The following is a 21,707-nucleotide window of genomic DNA, read 5'->3' on the forward strand; positions in this document are numbered from 1 at the left end:
TGAACCTACACCTTAATTTTCCTTTAAAAAATGTAGGATAAAATTATATGTAGAGAATTTTTTCTGAACCCAGAGCTATACATGCTGTATATACAGATCAATGACAGCATGTAATGTGTTTGCTACTTTTGAATATTTTGTATCAAGTAAATTCACTTTACAGAAAAAATCGTACTATATTACAAAACAAAGTCGCATCTACAGTAACGTAGACAGTGGCTGCATCTCCTAAACAATGAAAGCAATAAACATTTTTATAGTTTAGTAGAAATAATTGTTTTACCTGGAGAACGTGAAGTGATGTCAGTCATTTGTTGTTGAGCTTTTTTTAAAAGTAACTCAAATAATATTACTTATTTTTTAAAAGTAAAGCGTTACTCGTTACTTTGGAAAAATAACATTATTATGAAACGCGCATTACTTTTAACGCGTTACCCCCAACACTGATTATTATATAACTAAATATTAATAATTATAGTATAGCAGTTTTTTTTACACTAGCACTGGAAACAGTAGATATGCTCCAAATCGTGTTTTCCTGGCATAGAAAATGCAAGGAAATCAATAACAATACAGTATATTAAGTAGTCTTGTGTTCTATATTTGTCCAGTTATGCTACATTCAGAATTATTCAAATGAACTTATTCTGTTATTGTAAAATTCAATACTTTGAATTTTTTAAAACTTTGTTTTGAAGGATATTGTCAAAGTTTCAAACAGATAAAGTTGATAAAGTGAAAATAAAGGTGATTTATGATTATTTTTGGCTCAATTTTATGATATATTCTAGTATACAATAAAAAGTAAATATAAAGCTGTATCACCCTTTTATTACCTCAGTTTTTTTTTGATGGCTAATTGTCTTTGGCCAGTTAACATTATTGTTTACAAGTGGAGAATTTAAATCAAATTTTAATTCTGAATTGGTTTGCTCAGAACTATCATTTTAGAGACTGTAGAAACAACTCTATTCTATAAACAGTATTCTCTGCTTTTACATAGCCATCAAAATAAAACACAAATATTCAATATTTACATCACCCAACCCTAATTGATTCCACTCACTGTCGGTTTCAGAGCTGCATGCACATTAGCGCAGTCCATGAATTAAAGCTTTGAGATTTATGCTCTTTCACACTCTTAACAGAAAAAGCTCCTCATCCTCTGATTTATCCAGGCAGATTGAACATGCGTGCATTCGTTCTTTCATTCTTTCTCTTCTCCTCTGTCTCTGTATTTTGCATGGTGTTTATTTGCATGGTTGCTTTTGCTTCAAGGCCAGTTGCACAAAACGAGTTCGACAAACTCTGGGTTGTACAGTAAGTTTCAAGTTGACAAAACCAAACCAATTTAACCTGGTTAAGATCAGGTTGAGTTGTTTCACAACACTTGATGTAAACTAGAGATTTTCCTTCCTCAACATGAAGTGGTATCCCAACCATTTCATTTTTGCTACATAAAAAAGACATTTAGCATTATTCTTCTAATCGTATCGAGTAAAACATTACCTTAATGACTGCCTGCCTTATTTTTGTCAAAAGGAAGAGGCGGTACAAAATTTGATTGAGGTGGCCGCCCCTTTAATTCTCTGTGCAGGAGAGCCCCTGTGTAAATATTCTCGGTTTATTGGGGTTTTATTCAGAGTTTACTCTTAACTCTGAACCGCTTGCAGCTGTAAATGTCACACATGCAGCTAACAGCTCATCACACATCAAAAGAGAAAGTTCACCCAAAGATTAAAAGTCACTTACAATTTACTCACTCTCAAGATGTTACATACAGTGTTGGGTGTAATTAGTTACAAAGTAACAAGTTACTGTAATTAGATTACTTTTCTGCAGAAAAAGTAAGGGATTACTTTTAATTTTCAGGTAATTTGATAACAGTTACTTATATTGTATATGTTTAAATACTACACATAAATTCAACCGTTTTGGATAAATCAATCAAGAGAAGCAGAGGAATTGATTTATCAACTAGATTGAACATGCTTGAGAAACAATAAACTTAGTCAGAAATTCATTTCATACAGTAAATATGGCATGTATAAAATATTGTGTCATTGCTTTGAAATGTTTTTGATGCATATAATGTTTATTATTTTAAAAGTGTTACATTTTTAATAATGCTAAAATGACTTAAAGGTTAATTTCTATTGTCTATGCGGCATTTTGATATTTATGCGTTGAATTTTAAATTGTGTTGAGTCAAGTAATTTAAGAACTTATTGAGTAACTGAGTTACTTTTCAGACAATAATTAAAAATGTAATTTAAGTGTAATTTAAATAATGTGATTATTAATTAATTACTTTTTTGAAGTAACTTACCCAATAGTTATATACTATTTATGGGTTTATTGCTTCTGTGGAACACAAAGATATTTTAGAGAGAGAGAGAGAGAGCTGGAAACCGTTAACTATTGACGTCCATAGCAGGAAAAACAAAAACTTTAGAAGTCAATGGTTACAGGATTCCAATATTTTTCAAAATATCTTCTTTTGTGTTCATCAGAAGAAAGAAATGAGTGAAGGGTGAGTAAATAAGGACAGAATTTTCATTTTTGGGTGAACCACCCCTAACGATGTTTCACAAGATTTAGAGATCAGAAATATAATGGATTTAAGCTCATTCACACACCAGAACTGTGTACTGTGAACTGTGTAGAACCAGAAATGCAAATCAATCAACTGATTTCAATAATCTAGGTTCACCAACAGTTCAAGAGACTTTAAAAGCTTTAAATATTAAAGCAAATTTAAATTCGAACAATGAAGTGTTTTTAAGCCACTACAAACTATAATTGTATATTCAAAACCTTTTGAAAACATACAATTTTAATATAAAATACATATAATTATTTATAATTCATGTAATATTAATTACTTATTAGCCAACAACAATTAAATAGCTTTTAATTTGGAGCAAAAAAATGCTTGTGGTCTGGGAGTGGTTTAATTGCATCAGAAGTATATTATAATATGTTTATTATAATATACACACACACACACACATATATATATATATATATATATATATATATATATATATATATATATATATATATATATATATTTGTGAGTCTCACTTTGCTTATTGCTGATTGGTCTAGTTTGTTTGAACCCAGAGTAAATCCTGCTCCGGAGCATTTCAGTCATGTAGCATAACTTACCATTGCAATGAAACCAAATAAAACCAATTCACCTTCTTGGCCCTGAAAATTCAGTTAGCTCAAACCAAACATGAACTTACCTGCATAAAAACCCAAACCAGCTTTGTGCAACAGGCCTCTGCACACACGCAGCTGATCTGCAACACACACACACACACACACGCCCTTCTTTCTCGTTCACATTGTTGGTCTCGTCTCATCCGTTGGTCTTGTACAGCGCCCTCTGAAGGCCATGTCTGGTATCTTTCCATCCCCTTCTTTCTTTTCTCTCTTCTCCTGCTCTCTTCAACTCAACAGCGTCATCTATGGAAAAGGCCAGTCCGCTGCCTGAAGGACGCTCTCGCTCCCTGCGCTCCAACCGCTCGTACTCGGGCACTTCCGTGGCCGTGGTCAAAATGACACCACTCTCGTTTATTCCCGGAGCCAAGATCATCAAATACCTGGGCATCATCAACATGTTCTTCATTAGAGAGACCACGTCACTCAGAGAGGTACTTTACTGTAGCATAGCAGTCTTACTGTGTTTACTACTGTTCACTTGCTGATAGGGATGTAACGATTCACCTGATTCAGGATGCGATACGATTCACGATATTAATCTCACGTTGAGCATGATTCAATGAGAGTAAGTATTAGTGTGTTGCACTTAAGAAGAGAGATAAGCTTGAACATTCTAAATAATCAATAATAATAAGCGAATTATTAAAATGTGCATTAATTATAATTAATCTAATACCTGGTTCTGTAACAGAACAACAACTTTTTTTTTTGTCTGAAAACGTCTTCACATTTTCGCTATAAAATCACTGATGCACCGTGTGATCTCCGTAGCACTTGTCGGAGCAAACAAAGCTGCAAATCATAAGCCTGCATGTTTTGGCTTTTTAATACAGGGTGGGCCATTTATATGGATGCACCTTAATAAAATGGGAATGGTTGGTGATATTAACGTCCTGTTTGTGGCACATTAGTATATGTGAGGTGGCAAACTTTTCAAGATGGGTGGTGGCCATTTTGAAGTCGGCCATCTTGGATCCAACTTTAGTTTTTTTCAATAGACCAATTACCAACCTACGTCACACATGACGTCACACGGGTCCTCGGTTGCAGAAAACAGACAGGCTACAATGGGAAAGATGTCATGTTTTGCGGTAGGATGCCGAATTCGAGTCCAAAAATAGAAAACTTAACTTTTACCATACACCACACACTGCTTTAATACCGACTGCAGACGTCTTTGGCTAAATAGGAGCTGAATGAAGTGAGGAGCTAAGTAGAAATGCTGGACTCTGCGGTTCTCATGTCATATCAGGTCAGTTCACGCTATGCTGAATCATACACATCACTCGTTTTTGATTGCAGAAATTATTTCAGCAAAAACAGTTACATATGGTTAATTAAACTGCTGACACTGAATGCTAAGAATGAAACGTGAAAGTTACGTTTATTAAGGTAAACTTGGTTTTATATTCTCACATTCATTCAGTGACAATTTGTGACACATTCCCTATATTGTTTACCACAGCACTTTGAATATTCGGTCTGAAATAACCTGCAAGTGTGACTTGAAAACAACATTAACACTGTTTATTTGACTGTGAACAATTTTGTACTTTGTTAGTCATTGGCTGTTGCTAATATGATTTCACTATTTAGAGTTTGCAAATAATACTTTTATGAAATTATATTATTAAGAAGAAAGTCTGAATGTGCGAATATAAAACCAACTTTACCTTTATGTGTAAGTTCACATACCCTGCCGTACAGGTGAAGTTAACTGTCAGAATGCAGTTGTTTTGCGTGTTGGTGATTAATTACCCAGGGCTTGTATATCGTTAGCTCCGTCTTGTTTCCTTGTGTTTGGCTTGGCGGAATCTCGGTGTTTAGCTCTTGAATCTGGTCATCATGGAGCAATATTTCTTGCACATGACCTCAAAGAACAACATTGTTGGCATCCAAAGACTTGTAGACCTTTAACTTCTCTCTTGTAAAATCACTTGGAGCTTCATTGAGATTGTATATTTCGGGCTAAATACTTGGTCACTTCGTCTTATCCAATATTCATTGGGAGGGAGCTATCGCAAATGGAGCTGTCAGATGAACGCCGCTCACTTTAACGTTAATTTTGCTGAATCACTGTGCTTGTCACTGGGTGACGAGCTGTTATAATATGCTGTAAGCATTATGTAAATAATATATATAATATGTAAGTAATATATCTTATTTCTAAGACAACAACAAACTCTGCACCGCATCTGATGTCATCCTCTCGCTGTAAATGCTAGCGCTCCCGGTTGCTTTCTGCCACCTCCCTGCGCGCGCATCCTGAATGTTTACAAACATGGTAATTGGTCTATAGGAAGAGGGTCAAGTGACACATCAAACTTATTGGGAATTTCACCAGAAAAACTATGGTGCCCTTGATTTTAACGTAACTGAGTTATTTACAAGTTTCTGACCACTTATAAAATGTGTTCAATGTGCTGCCCATTGTGTTGGATTGTCAATGCAACCCTCTTCTCCCACTCTTTCACACTGATAGCAACACCGCAGGAGAAATGCCAGCACAGGCTTCCAGTGTCTGTTTCAGGTGCTCCACATCTTGTATCTTGTATTCATTTATTTTCTTTTCGGCTTAATCCCTTTATTAATCTGAGGTCACCACAGTGGAATGAACCGCCAACTTATCCAGCATATGTTTTACACAGCGGATGCTCTTGCAGCTGCCACTCATCAAAGGGAAACACCCACAAACGCCTGTTCTCACACATACACTGTGGACAATATAGCTTACCCAATTCACCTGTACCGTATGTCTTTGGACTTGTGGGGGAAATCGGAGCACCCGGAGGAAACCCACACCTACACGGGGAGAACATGCAAACTCCACACAGAAAGGCCAACTGACCCAGCCGAGGCTTAAACCAGCATCCTTCTTGCTGTCAGGCGACATTGCTACTGACTGCACCACCGTATCGCCCCTTATTGACATTAACAGTAATAATAGTGACCGGTTATTATTATTACGTTGATATTAAATATTTAATTTCTTTCTATACTTATTGTTTTATGATAATAGTGTTATAATAACAGAAAATAAATTATAAATATAACAAAGTTAATAGCATTAATTATTTACATTTATAGCGATTAAAATTGACTATTTTTACTCTTGCTATTTAGCAAATATATATTTTTAAATTGAATGCTCAGTAATTTACACAACATTATTATTGTTATATTATTCATGTTGTAATTAATTGCAGTTATCAACATTAATGATAGTGAAATGTTATACTTTTATATCTTATTGTTCTGAAAACAATATAGTTTTACAGTAATTGTGGTTAAAAACATAAATATTGCACAAGAATATAAAAATGAAATACAATCTTATATTATTTTTGTCATTATTATTATTATTATCAAGGATATTCATAGTATTTAGTATTTGTCATTTTATTTATCACTGTTATCATAAGTATTAATGACGTTCTTGCAAATTGTGTTATAGGAGGGAGGTGTGAGCGGTTTTCTGCATTCGTTCATTGCTGAAGTGTTTGCGATGGTCCGCGCTCACGTCGCTGCTCTTGGAGGAAATGCTGTGGTTTCCTACAGCATGAAGGAGTGTGTGTTCATGGAGAATCCCAACAAGAACCAGGTGAGCACAAGCACACACTCAGCCGATCAGCTCTGGTACATTTAGGGCTACAGTGGTGAGGAGATTTAACTTGCGGTTCATCTGGAGGGTTCAATAGTGCGATGTGTGGTATTGCCACCAAACACTCCTGCATTTACACACTGCATTTACAGCTCTGGTGTGGAATTATGCATCACATACTTTAAATGACAGTGAGTGTTATAAAAAAATTATTTAGCCTATTGTTAAATACTGAACAATTGAAATTAAATGGTATTTTTGATTAGCCTATCAAAATAAGCATTTATGTTTTCATTTTGCAATTTTTATTAAGTTTCAACTTATTAGAGATTATCCATATTTGATCTAAGTTGTTTTTTCGTTTGATTGAAAGGCCAAATTTTGCTAAACTAGTGGCATAACTTTTGGCTTGGGACTTGACCGTCTGCTATTGCTTCAATCTTAATACACCAAATAATAATAATAATACATTTTATCAAGAATGCTTTTTTCTAAAACCCAAAGCGCTAACCATGACAAACTATTAACTGTTACAAATAAAAATTGCCTTGATGCGAAAAATCACAATTAAATTAATAATGATAACAAGAGTGTTTTATTTAACATTCACTGCACATTGATGGTGTACAAAAAAGGCTTGTCATCAGAAAAGGTAATTACTATAGGAACCTGGAACCTGGATATACATATATAAATATAAATATAAAAATACAGCAAGGAAAATAAGTATTAAACTTGTCACGTTTTGTCCAGGGAGTAATATTTTTATAAGAGCTGTTGACATGGAATTGAAGTGGATTTTGGTAAAAACCCAAACAACACAAACATAAAAATAAAACAAAACAAACTAAATCTGAATAATGAGTTTTGTGTCATAAGAAAGTCCTGAACTACTGAATGTATTTAATACTTCATATAAAAGGCTTTATTAGTGATGGCAGCTTAAAGACGCCTCTCATTAGGAGAATGAAGGCACATGCATTACTCAGGTGTGAGTTTTTCACAGACTTCAACAGAGTGTACAAATCTTGATGGTTATGTGGGTCTCGTCTAACAAATCTGAGCTTTAATTTATATTCTATATTGGATTTGAGTCAGGTGATTGGCCGGGCCATTCTGCAGCTTGAGTTTCTTTCTCTGAAAGCATTTGAGAGTTTCCCTGGCTGTTTTTTTGTCTTGCTGAAATGTCCACTCTGAATTAATCTCCATCCTCCTAATAATGTGTATGTTGGACTGAAGCAGCTGATATTAATTTACACTGATGAAGTGCAGAGGTTTGCTGAAGAACTACTGAGAGATTTCAGCTGCTGGCTGGGCTTTCACTGCCTTCATGTGTTCAATACTTTTTTTCTGTGTCGTTACATTTTATTACACATAAATGAATTTGTAAACTTAATTAGTTTTGTTTTCTTTGCATATACAGTATGGGTTTATTTGATTGTCACCAACATCCGGGTAAATTTCAAGTCGACAGCAGCATCAGAAATGTGTTTTCTGAGAAAAATGATAACATGTTCAATAATTTTTTTCCCCGCTGTATATCTCCTGATTTGCAATAAACTGTAAGCACTTACTATACATAAAGATGAAATGTTTTAAAAATTTAAACTTTCTTTGCTGCAGCTTGTTGATTTCCTGTCACTTACAGATACGCTTTCCTTTTATTATTTGCTTCGCTTCTCTGCATCTGTGCTCAGAATAATATTGAATGACTGAATATTTTCAGCTTCTCAGACACAAAAAGACCTTTTTAAATATAAATATATCCACACATTAATTTATGTTGTTTGTAAGTTATTTTTCAAAAGATTTTACTTTAAAACAGTCTGCTTTTTCTGTGGCGATTTGCATTGGTTTACATTGTTTGCTTGCTTTATTTTTAGAGCACATATAAAAACAACAGATGTTGACCAAAGTGCTTTACAAAAAGACCAGCATAAAAAAACCTATACTTATATATGTAAGCAAAATATATGAAACGGATTAAAATTCATTATTTGCAATCAAAAAGCAAGAGACAGAAGGTGATTTTTTTTAAATGAGACTTAAAAGCACCAAGGGAGGAACATGACCTAATATGTAAAGGCAGACCGTTCCACAGACAGGGGGCTGTGATAGAAAAAGCTGAAACTTGTTTTCTGACCTGATTGGCCTCAATGAAGTATGCCAGTGAAGAAGCTCACCGATGTAAATAGGTGCCAGACCATTCAAACCTTCAAAAACAAGTAGCAATAACTTGTATTGAATCCTAAATTAGACTGAGCTAAGAGATGGTGAAGAGATGATGAGATGCTAGAAATTTTCCCCCAGTTAAAAGCCTAGCAGATGCATTTTAAACCAGCTGCAGGCGTACAATTGACTCCTCTGAGCATGTTCGAAAACATGGCATGACGTGGATTCCCATTCTTTATGGATTGCAAATTTGAGGTTATGGAGACGGCCCTAATGACGTTGGACTGATGGACTGATGACTCATTTTTTTTCAGGCGCAGTGTCTAATCAACGTCAGCGGGGACGCTGTCATCTTCGTCAGAGAGTCTGAACTTGAGGCTGCTTCGGTACAACCACAGTCAACCACACACACCTCCAATGGTGGGGAAGGAACGTGAAAACACACACACACACACACACACACACATACACACACACACACACACACACACACACACACACACACACACACACACACATACATACACTCAAGAAACGTAATCTCAAGTTAATGAGTCTTAACATAAACCATGCCATCTTCAGCCATTTAATGTGGCGTCATGCCTAAAACTACCAATCAAATCTTCAAAAAAACGAGCAAAATTCTAGACTCCTGATTGGTTAGTTTGCCAAAGTGTAATTTTTTTAGTCACTTTTATCTCAAAATAATGTTTTAAATCCCTCCGTCGTCTGCCATGTTTCAGATGTTGTTCACATTCCATGTTGTCCAAATGTGCTGGAGGCAGCTACACAATTAACAAAAGGTCTGAAAACTTCACAGAGAGTGTATTAACGTTCAAGCGACTCTCTAAAAGGCCATGTTTTATATTTAAATACAGGAATAAACTACTGATGCACTCGCATTGACATCCAGTTCAGGATTTTTAAATGAGTTAAACGCTTCCTGTCATGTCCTACTGATCTCTTTTAAATCATGTCGAATGCTGGAAACATTTGTTTGCTTTCATGTGCCACAATGTATGCTTTATTATTATGTTCTTTCTTTTAATCCAAATGTGTGGATCGGGCTTTTGTGAGGCCGGTCTGGTTGTCTTGCATGTGCAATGGCAGTTAATGATTGAGATATAAGGTGTTTTTAGTGGTGGAGATGGGCTCATCGTGGACTGACACTTGAATGTACAGATTAGACAGGTCTGGATACGAGGTGAGCTGCTCTGCTCCTGTGTTGACTTACTTTTATTGCTATGATTTTGTAAATGTTTATGCCTGAGGACAAATCAAAATTGCACATTATTAAGATATAACTGAATAAAACTATTATGGCTCTGATGTGTTTAGTTGTTATTATGTGTAATCATTTTAATTATGTTTTTCTGATCCTAAAATTGTGAATTTTTTTATATGCAATAATGAGGACTTTATTTTTTCCAGTATCAAATGACTTTAAAAGCATATGTTTCATTTTAGTTTATTCTATTTTATTCTATTCTGTTCTTATTCTGTTCTTATCTTATTAGAATAGAATAGAATTAAAAATATTATATATTATAATATAATAAAATATAATACAATATATTTTAATTTATTATATTAGATTCTATTTTATTTTATTATATTATATATTATATTATATTTCTATTGTATTATATTATATATTATATTATATTCTACTCTATTATATTATATTTCTTTATATTAAATTATATTATGTATTATATATATTTTTTATATTTTATTCTACTCTATTATATTTTATTATATTGTTTTATATGTTTTATTTTATTATATTTTATTTTATGATTTTATATTTAATTATATTACATAATATTTGATTTATTTTTTATATTATATTTAATTCTACTCCATTATAATATATTTCATTTTATTAAATTATATTTTATATATTATTTTATTTTTCATATTATATTATATTTTTTATATTATGTTATGTTTTATTCTACTCTATTATATTTTATTCTACTCAAATATTTTATTTTATTATATTTTATTACACTCTATTATATTATATTATATTATTTTATATTTTATTTTATTATATTGTATTATATTTTTTATTTTATTTTTATTGTTTTATTATATTATAATTTATTATATTTATATTTTATTGCATTTTATCTTCTGAGGTCCAAGTAATTTTTTATAGAAAAAAAGGCTCACAGTGGCTTTTCCGATTTCATTTTTCTTTTTGATATCTGGCGTCACTTTATCAGGAGGTGACTTTTGTTTCCTTTGATTGTTGTCATTGTATGGAAACGCAGCTTTATTCTCAAATCTTTTATGCGATATTTCAGCTTTGCACTTGTTTAACTATGTACAGTTAAACTAATTTGAAAAACAGTTTAACCCTAATTGCAATGTAATGCAAGTATAATAGTGTCTCCCAAATGTCAACATTGCCATCCAAAAAAATTGTTTTCACCAATATAGCGAGACCCTTTGCAAAGTTTTGTGTAAGCTTGTATTTTACAGTGCTGCAAAAATACTAATCCGAAGGAAAATAAATGAATGAATATTATAATTATTTTTTTTATTTATTTTACATGTTTAATATTTATTTTGGTGCACGAATAGACCAACAGCAAGTGGTTGTACATTTGTTTTACTGTTTGTACACGTGAATAATTGTGAAACTAAATACATACAATAAATGTACAATTGCAATATATGTATATATAGTATAAAACTGTTTATTTAAGTGAGCATGTTTAATCAAGATGAAAGCAAAACGAACCAAATTTTGCTTAAAGATATTTATTGTGTGAGGATGACTGAAATTCATAGTTCGTACTATGGCGAAGGTTTAACCCGTAAGTTTTAATTAAGGTCATGTTAATTTATTTTTTCCTGCCAATATTTCAAGATCATCCAGTTACATACGTAACCTAATTAATATACACTACCTCGTTGATTCCAGTTGTAACAGCAATATATAATAATCTGACTTCTAGAAGATCGATTTTTCTGATGAATCATCTGTTGAGCTGCATCCCAATCATCACAAATACTGCAGAAAACCTATTGGAACCTGCATGGAGCCAAGATTCTCAGATAAATCAAGTCAAGTTTGCTGAAGGAAAAATCATGGTTTGGGGTTACATTCAGTAAGGGGGCGTGCAAGAGATCTGCAGAGTGGATGACTGCATCAACAGACAGGTATCAAGACATTTGTGCTGCCCATTACATTACAAACCACAGGAGAGGGCAAATTCTTCAGCAGGATAGCGCTCCTACTCATACTTCAGCCTCCAAATCGAAGTTCCTGAAAGCAAAGAAGCTCAAGGTGCTACAGGATTGGCCAGCCCAGTCACCAGACATGAACATTATTGAGCATGTCTGGGGTAAGATGTAGGAGGAGGCATTGAAGATGAATCTAAAGAGTCTTGATGAACTCTGAGAGTCCCGCAGAAGTGCTTTCTGTGCCATTCCAGATGACTTTGTTAATCTTTGCAGTCCTCCAGATCATGGGAGTCATACACAATATTAGTCAGACCTTACTGTCCTAATTAAATCATTAAAAATCAAGGCATGATCATGTTTTATTTTGGTAAAATAAGCGTAATATAGGGGCCTTAGCCTTTCAAATGAGCCACTTCTGATATCAACTGATCAACTAGAAGTTGAGTGTTTTGTTGTTCCTAAAACTTGGATAGACGGCAAGACTTTTGTCAGGTTGTGTGTATTGCTCTTTTATAACTCCCACTTGCACTTTCAAACATCTGTAGTGAAATCGGGGTTTTTTTACTGCAAGCGTCTGTTTACGTAATACATATTTTCATGGATATTTATGAGTTACTAATCCGCTAGTCGCCGCCTCCAACTTAACGTCTCATCGCTAATGTGCACCATTCAGCCAATCGCTTTGACTTCCTAGCGCAACGTCATTAATATTCATGAGCCAAATCTTCGCCATAGTAGGATTCGTTTGCAAAACATTTCGCGCGTCTGTGTCTCTGCACGTCAGACGTGTCGCTCGGTCAGTCAGTCATTCCTGTGCGCTCAAAAACTCCCTGATTCTCCATCTTGACGAGAGAGTTTTCCATATCTGTTTCCTTCCGGAGTTTTCTTGTTACTGCACAAACAATGGGCGATATAAGTCTGCCGAGGCACATGTTCTTATGGTGTCTGTCTGTTATTTACATGTTTGCCTTCGCGTCTATTTACGTGCAGATTCCAGGTGAGTTTGTGATTTATTTAGTTTATCTCCTGAACTAACATGAAGTTTAACTGTGCAACATGCTGTAGAAACCTTTTAGACCTTAATTTTAATTTCAAGTTCTTATATGTGAATAAGTGTCCTGTTTATTGCGTTACTTCTGCAGTGTGGTGATGCAGTGCTATAGATATCTACTGTAGTTATGAACATATTTGAAAGTTACCCACGTTGCATGCTGAACTGTTTGGGCAATATAAATAATAACATGCTAAAGCCTGTTTCGAAACATCCAAACAAAAATTTGAGAAATGGTATAGTAAATATCTGAGCATTCCCATTGCATCTATCTTTAACCTTTGTGTAACTTACCATTGGGGATGTTTTCATCCACTCTGTGGGGTTTTTGAGTCTTAATTTGCCCATAATTTGCGCATTTTGAAAAATTTATTTGTGCATTTTGAAAAAAATGCTTTGAATGTTTTTTAAAAAAACTAAACAATACACTCTGGGCAAATTGACTAGCCTTTTGTTATGTTCAGGATGAAAACATCCACTGAATTAATCTGCTATGAAAATGTGTCAGATAGTTTTTTACAGATTATTTTGCATAAATCTGTTAATCAACCTCAATCCTGATCAAAACTTCTCAATTGCTTAGTATATTACAGGATTTTAATTGCCAAGTTCACAAATTATGTCACTGATTTGGTGGAAAACACGCACAATGAGGTATTTTCAATATATAAAGTTATTGTGGACTGGATTTTTAAAAAACTTTTTATCAAAGTCTTAGACATGTGAAACAACATTACCTTTGATGCATTTTTTTTTATCTCAGCTCTCAGAACTACATGGAGTATATTAAAACAAAGTGGAATGGTAGTCAATATGGCAAAAACAGCCACCATGCATATATGCACGTGCTTATAGGTGTTACTGTTGCTATTGTGTATGCCATATACAGCTTTGGGCAAAATAAGAGACCACTTGACAATTCTCATTTTCTTTAAATTTGGTATAGATTTGAGATTTTGTTCTTTAAAGATCTGATAAAATTACTTAATTATATATATATATATATATATATACATATATATATATATATATATACATATATATATATATATATATATATATATATATATATATATACATACATACATACATACATACATACATACACACACACATACATACATACATACATACATACATGCATACACACACAGTTGAAGTCAGAACTATCAGTATTAAATATTAAAATAAACAGAGCAATGATTTTTATTTTTATTTTACAGTATTTCCTATAATATTTTTTTCTTCTGGAGAAAGGACGACACTGATCTGGACATGCATAGATTTAGTTTATATTTTTTACACCTATTAAAGATCATTTTAAAAGAAACGTGTACGTGTGTATATGCAACTAGAGTTTGCTTGTTTAGGCACATTACTCAAAATATGCGTCTAAAAAAACAGAAACTAATTTTTTTTTTTTTTAGATGTGGCACATTCGTGTTCATTCATAATAATCTTTAAATGTTCTCAAACATCCTAAATATGAAGTCAATATGGCAAAAACAGCCACCAACAGTAAATTGGGGAGAAAACAAAGAAAATTTAACAATGCATCAAAGCCAATGTTTCTAGTGTTGCAATGTTTCTAATCGTAAAACAAAATCCAGTCTACAATCACTTTTTATATTGAAAATACGTCATTTTGTGTGTTTTTTTTTCTCACCAAATCAGTAACCTCATTTGTGAACTTGGAAATTACAGACTTAAAATGCTGTGATTTTTCTAAGCAATTTTGTAGTTTTGAGCCAGACCGAGGTTGATTAACAGATTCATGACAAAATAATAATAATAATCTGATGCATTTGTACAGCAGTTTATTTCATTTGATGAATATGAAACCTGCAGAAACCCTGTTTGAGTGTTTTTGTATGTGTGTGCAGGTCTATATGGGAATGACGGTGTCCTGCCAGTGCGCTGGCGGATGCGGGTGTCCGGTAAGAGTGTTGTGGAGCAGCTGAAGGATTCCCCCACGCTGCTGTGGTTTGCTCCTCGCCTGGGTTTGGACTCTCAGCAGTGTATGGAGCTGCTCAGTCTGATCGGGACTCTGCTCAGCCTGATGACGGTGGCTCTGCCGGTGCTCAGAGACTGCAGAGTCTTCCTGCTGCTCTGGACACTTTACCTGTCACTCTACCAGGTACACTCTCATCTAACATACAGCACAGCACTGTCACCACTCCTGTCACTGTGGGCTTTTTATTCATTTATTTTTATTTTTTTAGAGAGGTTATGATTGCGTAGGCTAGGGCTACACGATACTGGGAAAATATGCAATATTGTTGTTACCCCTTGTGTATTGTTAAAATTGACTACTCTTTCGTTTTGTCGGTAGCTGTTTTTGCCCCATTGACTTCCATTGTAATGACATTTTTACGCTTACTACTTTTACACACACACACACACATTTATTTATTTATTTGTTTGTTTGTTTTGTGAATTTAAAAACATTTTAGATTTCATCTTTAAATAGGTAAATATATATAAATCTGATTTTATATAATAAATTGCATTACAATACTTGCAGCAGCAGGTGTCAGCAGATGACATCTTGATTATTCACTACTTTAAAAAGCAAACTTTACTTACCAAGAGAACAAATAATATTTTAGGAGATGGAGTATAATGTACTGAAATGTGCTGTGCTTGTTGTTTCTGCAGGTGGGCCAGGTCTTCTTATACTTTCAGTGGTGAGTAGTTTTTTCCTGTCAGTGTGTGTTACTGATGTTGCACTCATTCGCAAATGTTCTTGTTCCCTAAATTGCATCTGTTACATAACAGTCTTTGGTTTGGTTTAACTGATTCACAACCGTGGCAACAAAACAATCTCGACCTTGGGTGGACACTTAGTGTTATTTACAGTCTTCACTCATCTGTGTTAATCTGCTTTCATAACAAGTGAAATGATTTCACCGCACCAGAAGCCACGATTACAATACATGTCAGACATTGACAAGCACCATTTGGCTGTGTGAAATTGTCTATGCCAGTGGTCACCAAACTTGTTCCTGGAGGGCCGGTGTCCTGCAGATTTTAGCTCCAACCCTAATCAAACACACCTGAACAAGCTAATCAAGGTCTCACAAGGTATACTTGAAGCATCCAGGCAGGTGTGTTGAGGCAAGTTGGAGCTAAAACCTGCAGGGACACCGGCCCTCCAGGACCGAGATTGGTGACCCCTGGTCTATGCAATTCCTAAGTAAACATTTATACTGAATGATACTATACATTGGTTTTATTCAGTATACTTGTGCACTGGTTAATTTGAAGTATCTATAAAGGGAACCCGTTTTCTTTAGGGAAATGTAGTACAGACAATGTTATTTTAAGATTACCTCCATATAATGATATTAAATAATAGCTGGGCTGATTTGTCAACATCAGTAACTAAGGAAACTAAGGAAACTGTTATTTCTTCAGTTTTTTTTTAAAAGCCTCCTGCTGGCAAAGAGTGCATTTGCATTGTTATTCAGCCTGTCTGCTGTTTTTTTTTTTTTTTTTTTTTTTTTGCAAACCACACCAATATACAATATACACACAATATACAATATACAAAAGACACCAATATACAATACACACACACACACACACACACACACACACACTCACACACACACATCAATATAAATTATGTAATATGAGCTGTTTAAAATTATTATTATTTTTTTTTTGCAAACCTAAAGTCAAATCATTGTTTTTATTTTATATTTTGAGATTTTTAGAATTAAAAAAAAAATCTATTTTTCCTAAAATATTTTACATACTGAAAAAACAGTATACAAACAATTTAAGTCAGAATGATTCGCCCTCATGTGTTTTTTTCCCCCCAAATATTTCCCAAATGATGTTTTACAGAGCAAGGAATTTTTCACAGTATTTCCTATAATATTTTTTCTTCTGGAGAAAGTCTTATTTGCTTTATTTTGGCTAGTATAAAAGCAGATTTAAATAAAAATGAAAAAAATACAAAAACATTTTCAGGTCAATATTTTTAGCCCCCTTCAGCAATATTTTTTTTGATTGCCTACAGAACAGACCATCATTATACAATGACTTGCCTAATTACCCTAACTTACCTAATAACTTAGTTAAGTCTTTAAATGTCACTTTAACCTCTTAAACTTACCGGGTCCTCGACATCATCTACTTTCGAGACTCCCTTAAGTGGTTTCATTTGAAAGTGTTGAAGCTATATTTTATGCACATATGCATCACTTTGGTTTTTATTCCACTGTACAAAAGTAATTTACACTTAAATACACAGTATTTTGGATAACCAAGCTGGGTATTGAACATTGGTTCTATTTCATATTTTTCATATGACACATGTACAAGTTATAGCTCAAATGAAAGCTCTTGCCGGTGCTCATATGGTTCTAGCGTTCTTTTTACTGAATTATATTCACATATCAAACAGTTGTTGAAGGAATCGCGGTGTTTCCATGGCGCAGAAGTGAAAACAATACATTTATGATCACTAAGCAGCCCCAGATAGCACAGACAGCTGTCATCTCTTACTTTATGCTGTGCGCTTGAGGACCATTTCCCCTCTGTTTTTGAGGTGATGTGCATAAGTAATCCTTTTATATGTCTGATGTGGTCCAAACACAGTGAATTGTGTTTGATCAAACATAACTATAGTGAAATATGAAAACAATCCTTGTGGCTTGTACAGCACCTCTCATCAGTTAGAATACAATAACTTTTGCATAGATTATGGTGGAGACCTTTTTCTTTTTTCTATGATTACAGACCTGTGCAGGAACCACCAAAATTAATTACAGCACACTAGACCACACAGAACCTAAAAGGTACACTTTCAAATTTGAGTTTATAAAAAAAAAATACAAAAAAATGTTTTTTTTTTAGGTGTTTATTATAACACAGACGACATATACAGATATTTTAAACACTTTCTATAGGGTTTAAATTTTTTTTAAATGTTTTCTTTAAAATTATACAAAATTTTTGCATTTACACATCTGCATGTGGATTTGGGAAGCTTTTAAATTTGGGTAGGCAAAATCCAGGCGGAAATCCCAAAATAGCACTGGGGTTTAAATGGTTAAACTGTATAGAAGTGTCTTGAAAAATATCTAGTCAAATTATGTACTGTCATCATGGCTAAGATAAAAGAAATCAGTTATTAAAAATGAGTTATAAAAACTATTATGTTTAGGATTGAAAAAATAATATTTCCGTCAAACAGAAATTAGGGGAAAAATATACAGGGGGGCTAATAATTACAGGAGGGCTAATAATTCTGACTTCAACTGTATAAGCTGCTTTGTTCATGTTATTGTAGCACAGTTGCTAAATACAGTGTCATCAGACTTTGATATATTAATAAGAAGTACAAATTTATACCCAAATTTTATAAGAAACACAAATGCCCCAAACCCCCCTCAGACCCCTTAGAAAGATATTCAATTTAGGCTCTGGCAATTTGCGTGGTAAAATTCTGCAATTTAAGTTGGCAATTAAACATCAAGATCAATGCATCACATTTGTTTAATTTTTGGCTGCTCTTGTCCTCAGGGATAACCTGTTGTTAGAGACCGGCTTCTTGGCCATTCTCATCGCTCCAATGAAAATGCCCTGGTCTTCAAAGGTGCGTCTGTATGATAATGTGACGTTCTGGCTGCTGCGCTGGCTGCTGTTTCGGCTGATGTTTGCGTCTGGTGTGGTCAAACTGACTAGCCGCTGTCCCACCTGGTGGGGTCTGACAGGTAAAGAAAGACTAGTCTAGATTTTTGGGGGGAAATGATAATTATTAATTTGATAAGTGTGTTTTTTGGGCTGATGCACTTGCTCATTTAGACCTGGCACTGATAAATAAGTGAAGTTTTATAAACTAATTTCGGGAGGTGCACATGGTATTATTGAGCACAGCTGGATTCTCATCCATAATCAGTAATAATCCAATCAGATTGATCCAAGCTTACAATAAATAGACCAATTTTACTCTACTGCCTTATCTTTGTTTTGGAAGAACCCCCCCATCTCCTCCTTGTCCTCCCTTTTCTAAGGGTGCTTTCACATCTGTAGTTCGCTTCATTTGGTCCGGACCAAGGGCATTAAATGATATATTGTTGCATATATTGTTGTAAATAATACCAATGATCCATCAGGTAATGTTTTCCCCTCTCTCTCTCTCTGTTGGTAAAGTGCTGTCAACAAATATTTTTCCTCCATATCCCATAATGCACAGCCCATCTGCCTACGGCAGCTGGATTAGTCCAAAAGGCAGAGTACTTTTTGCGGTTGGACCTGTTTTAGTACGGATCATATTTTCACCACAAACGAACTGCTCCAGGGTTCGTTTGAAAGCGTACCGAGACCACCTCTTCAAGCAGGTCTCGGTACGCTTATTTGGTCCGCTTTTGGTGCGCGCTCAAGAGCAATTGCTGCATTCTCACCTGCCCAAACGAACCGCACCTAAAGGGAAAACGAACTCTAGTGTGATTCAATCGAACTAAGTAAGGCAGGTGTGAAAGCACCCTAAGAGGAGATTTTGAGACTACCTCATCTCGGACCCTCTTTATAAGGTTATTGACCAGGCGGGAGCCTTAGGCTTAGTTATCTTAGCATGCCAAACCTGCTATTAACGCCAAGTATATCGAAGTGTAAACTCTGGAAATAAGACGTTAAAAGCACCAGTAGACACGTCTATACATTGTCACTTCATTAAGTAATGCAAACTGAGGACCAAATGTAAGCAGAAATTCTATTTCATTGTAATCTGCAATCTGCCTGATGCGACCCAAGTTTTTTTTTTGCTGAGTATCATTTTCATGTCCTTTGCCATGTTTAAATGGCAAATACATGTGTGCCCATGGAAAGCCGATAAAAAGGAAAATGTGTCAAGGCGCATTGTTGGCACCTTGTTATTTTGAGGCAACTGGAATAAACTGTACCATTGATCAACTAAAAGCATCTCTAACGTCAATGGCTGCGTTTTTTTTTTATTTTTATTTATTTTTGTTAGTTAAGGAGTGTGTTAGTGATATGCCCCTGTAGGCGAGTCCATAATGTGCATACACATTGCTTATTACACACACAGGGATGCACAGCAGCACACAAACCTCTTTAAATATGAAAATCTGAAGGATTAAAATGTAAAAGATTATTATTGTTCACATAAATATAAAACTGTCATCATGTGTGGATAGTCATTATTAGCTCAATGCATCTTTGCAGTAATGATGAACGATATTGACTAATTGCAATCTGTTTCCTCGCTAATGAAGAGTTCACTTTTCCTGCTTACAAATTCTGCCATGTAAATAGCCAATCTGCCATAAACATGAACGTAACTTGCTCTGAAATGGAATAGGACATGAGACTCTGATTGGTTTAATGCATGTTTTACCCAAAACACACCAATGTCTTATTAGGAGAATTAGGACAACCCTTTTAGTCCATGTTCCATGTGCGCCATCCATTTGTTTATTTTCAAATATTTTCTTTTAAATAGAAAAGGTGGATTTGGATATGCTCTAAGTGCACCTGCACCATGCACTTTAGACCATGCGGTTGTATTGTTAAAACAGAGCCCATTATCTTTGTTTAAAAACACATTCGTTCCAGATCTAAACACCACAGTGCTGCTCTGTTCATATGTCTGAAAGCCTGAATCCATATATTTATTATGTATGTAGTTGTGAGGATGAGGATATGTGTTGAGAAGGCGTGTGGTTTCTAATAGTATCTGGATGCAGCCTTTAAGATGCAAGCTGAGATTATATCACTCAGAGATGCAATGTCAGACACAATGCACTCAAATGGAGTGAGTGACAGCACTGTTAGGGTTAGGGGTGGGGTTAGGTGAGCACATTAAAAAACATTGGATGCAGCTCAGATTGCACTGCACCAGGTCTGCATCCAGACATCTCTCTCATGTGGTTTCTGTGAGAAGAACATAAATGCAGTAAATTCCAAATAGTGCAACCTTTGAGTCTGGATACAGCTATATTATTGCAAGCTGTTGTGTGCATGTGGGTGACGCAGTGGCGCAGTAGGTAGTGCTGTCGCCTCACAGCAAGAAGGTCGCTGGTTCGATCCTCGGCTCAGTTGGCGTTTCTGTGTGGAGTTTGCATGTTCTCCCTGCGTTCGCGTGGGTTTCCTCCGGGTGCTCCGGTTTCCCCCACGGTCCAAAGACATGCGGTACAGGTGAATTGGGTAGGCTAAATTGTCCATAGTGTGTGTGTGTGTGTGTGTGTGTGTGAAGCCTGGTTTATACTTCTGCGTCAAGTGACCGGCGTAACCCACGGTGCATGCAACGCGCGTAGCTGTGCATTTATACTTCTGCGCGCTGTCTCTGTTGGTCTTCATTAACACTTCTGAAACGCTAGTTGGCAGTGAGGTGTGAATGTTCCTCTGTGTCGAGTTTCTTTACTGCTGTTTTGTTTTCCTGAACACTTCCGGGATTTACAAGTGGCTCAAACTCGCTCATTT

The 21,707-nt window shown here is 34.9% G+C and overlaps 2 protein-coding genes across 69 annotated transcripts in view; both read left to right on the forward strand.

Annotated features, from left to right (window-relative positions):
* c2cd5 (C2 calcium dependent domain containing 5) overlaps positions 1–10,333 on the forward strand; it is a 64,202-nt gene extending 53,869 nt beyond the window's left edge. For all 50 annotated transcript variants that reach the window (NM_001351711.1, XM_087291697.1, XM_087291698.1 and 47 more), the window contains 3 exon segments: positions 3,469–3,662; positions 6,686–6,832; positions 9,319–10,333. In NM_001351711.1, coding sequence (NP_001338640.1) covers positions 3,469–3,662; positions 6,686–6,832; positions 9,319–9,441 — 464 coding nt within the window. In that variant the 3' untranslated portion in view covers positions 9,442–10,333.
* A 2,621-nt stretch (positions 10,334–12,954) lies between these two features.
* The window catches only part of lmf2a (lipase maturation factor 2a), a 35,072-nt gene continuing 26,319 nt past the window's right edge, over positions 12,955–21,707 (forward strand). For 18 of the 19 annotated variants that reach the window (XR_015514432.1, XR_015514433.1, XR_015514434.1 and 15 more), the window contains exons 1-4: positions 13,051–13,199; positions 15,137–15,390; positions 15,912–15,940; positions 18,789–18,979. Coding sequence is in view for 5 of the 19 variants with exons in the window: in XM_087292611.1 (XP_087148737.1) it covers positions 13,106–13,199; positions 15,137–15,390; positions 15,912–15,940; positions 18,789–18,979 (568 nt within the window). In the remaining 14 variants the exon portion in view is untranslated. 19 annotated transcript variants of the gene reach the window in all.

This window comes from Danio rerio, chromosome 18 (genome assembly GCF_052040795.2).
Source record: "Danio rerio strain M-AB ecotype USA chromosome 18, GRCz13ab, whole genome shotgun sequence".
In the NCBI taxonomy this organism is placed as follows: domain Eukaryota; kingdom Metazoa; phylum Chordata; class Actinopteri; order Cypriniformes; family Danionidae; genus Danio; species Danio rerio.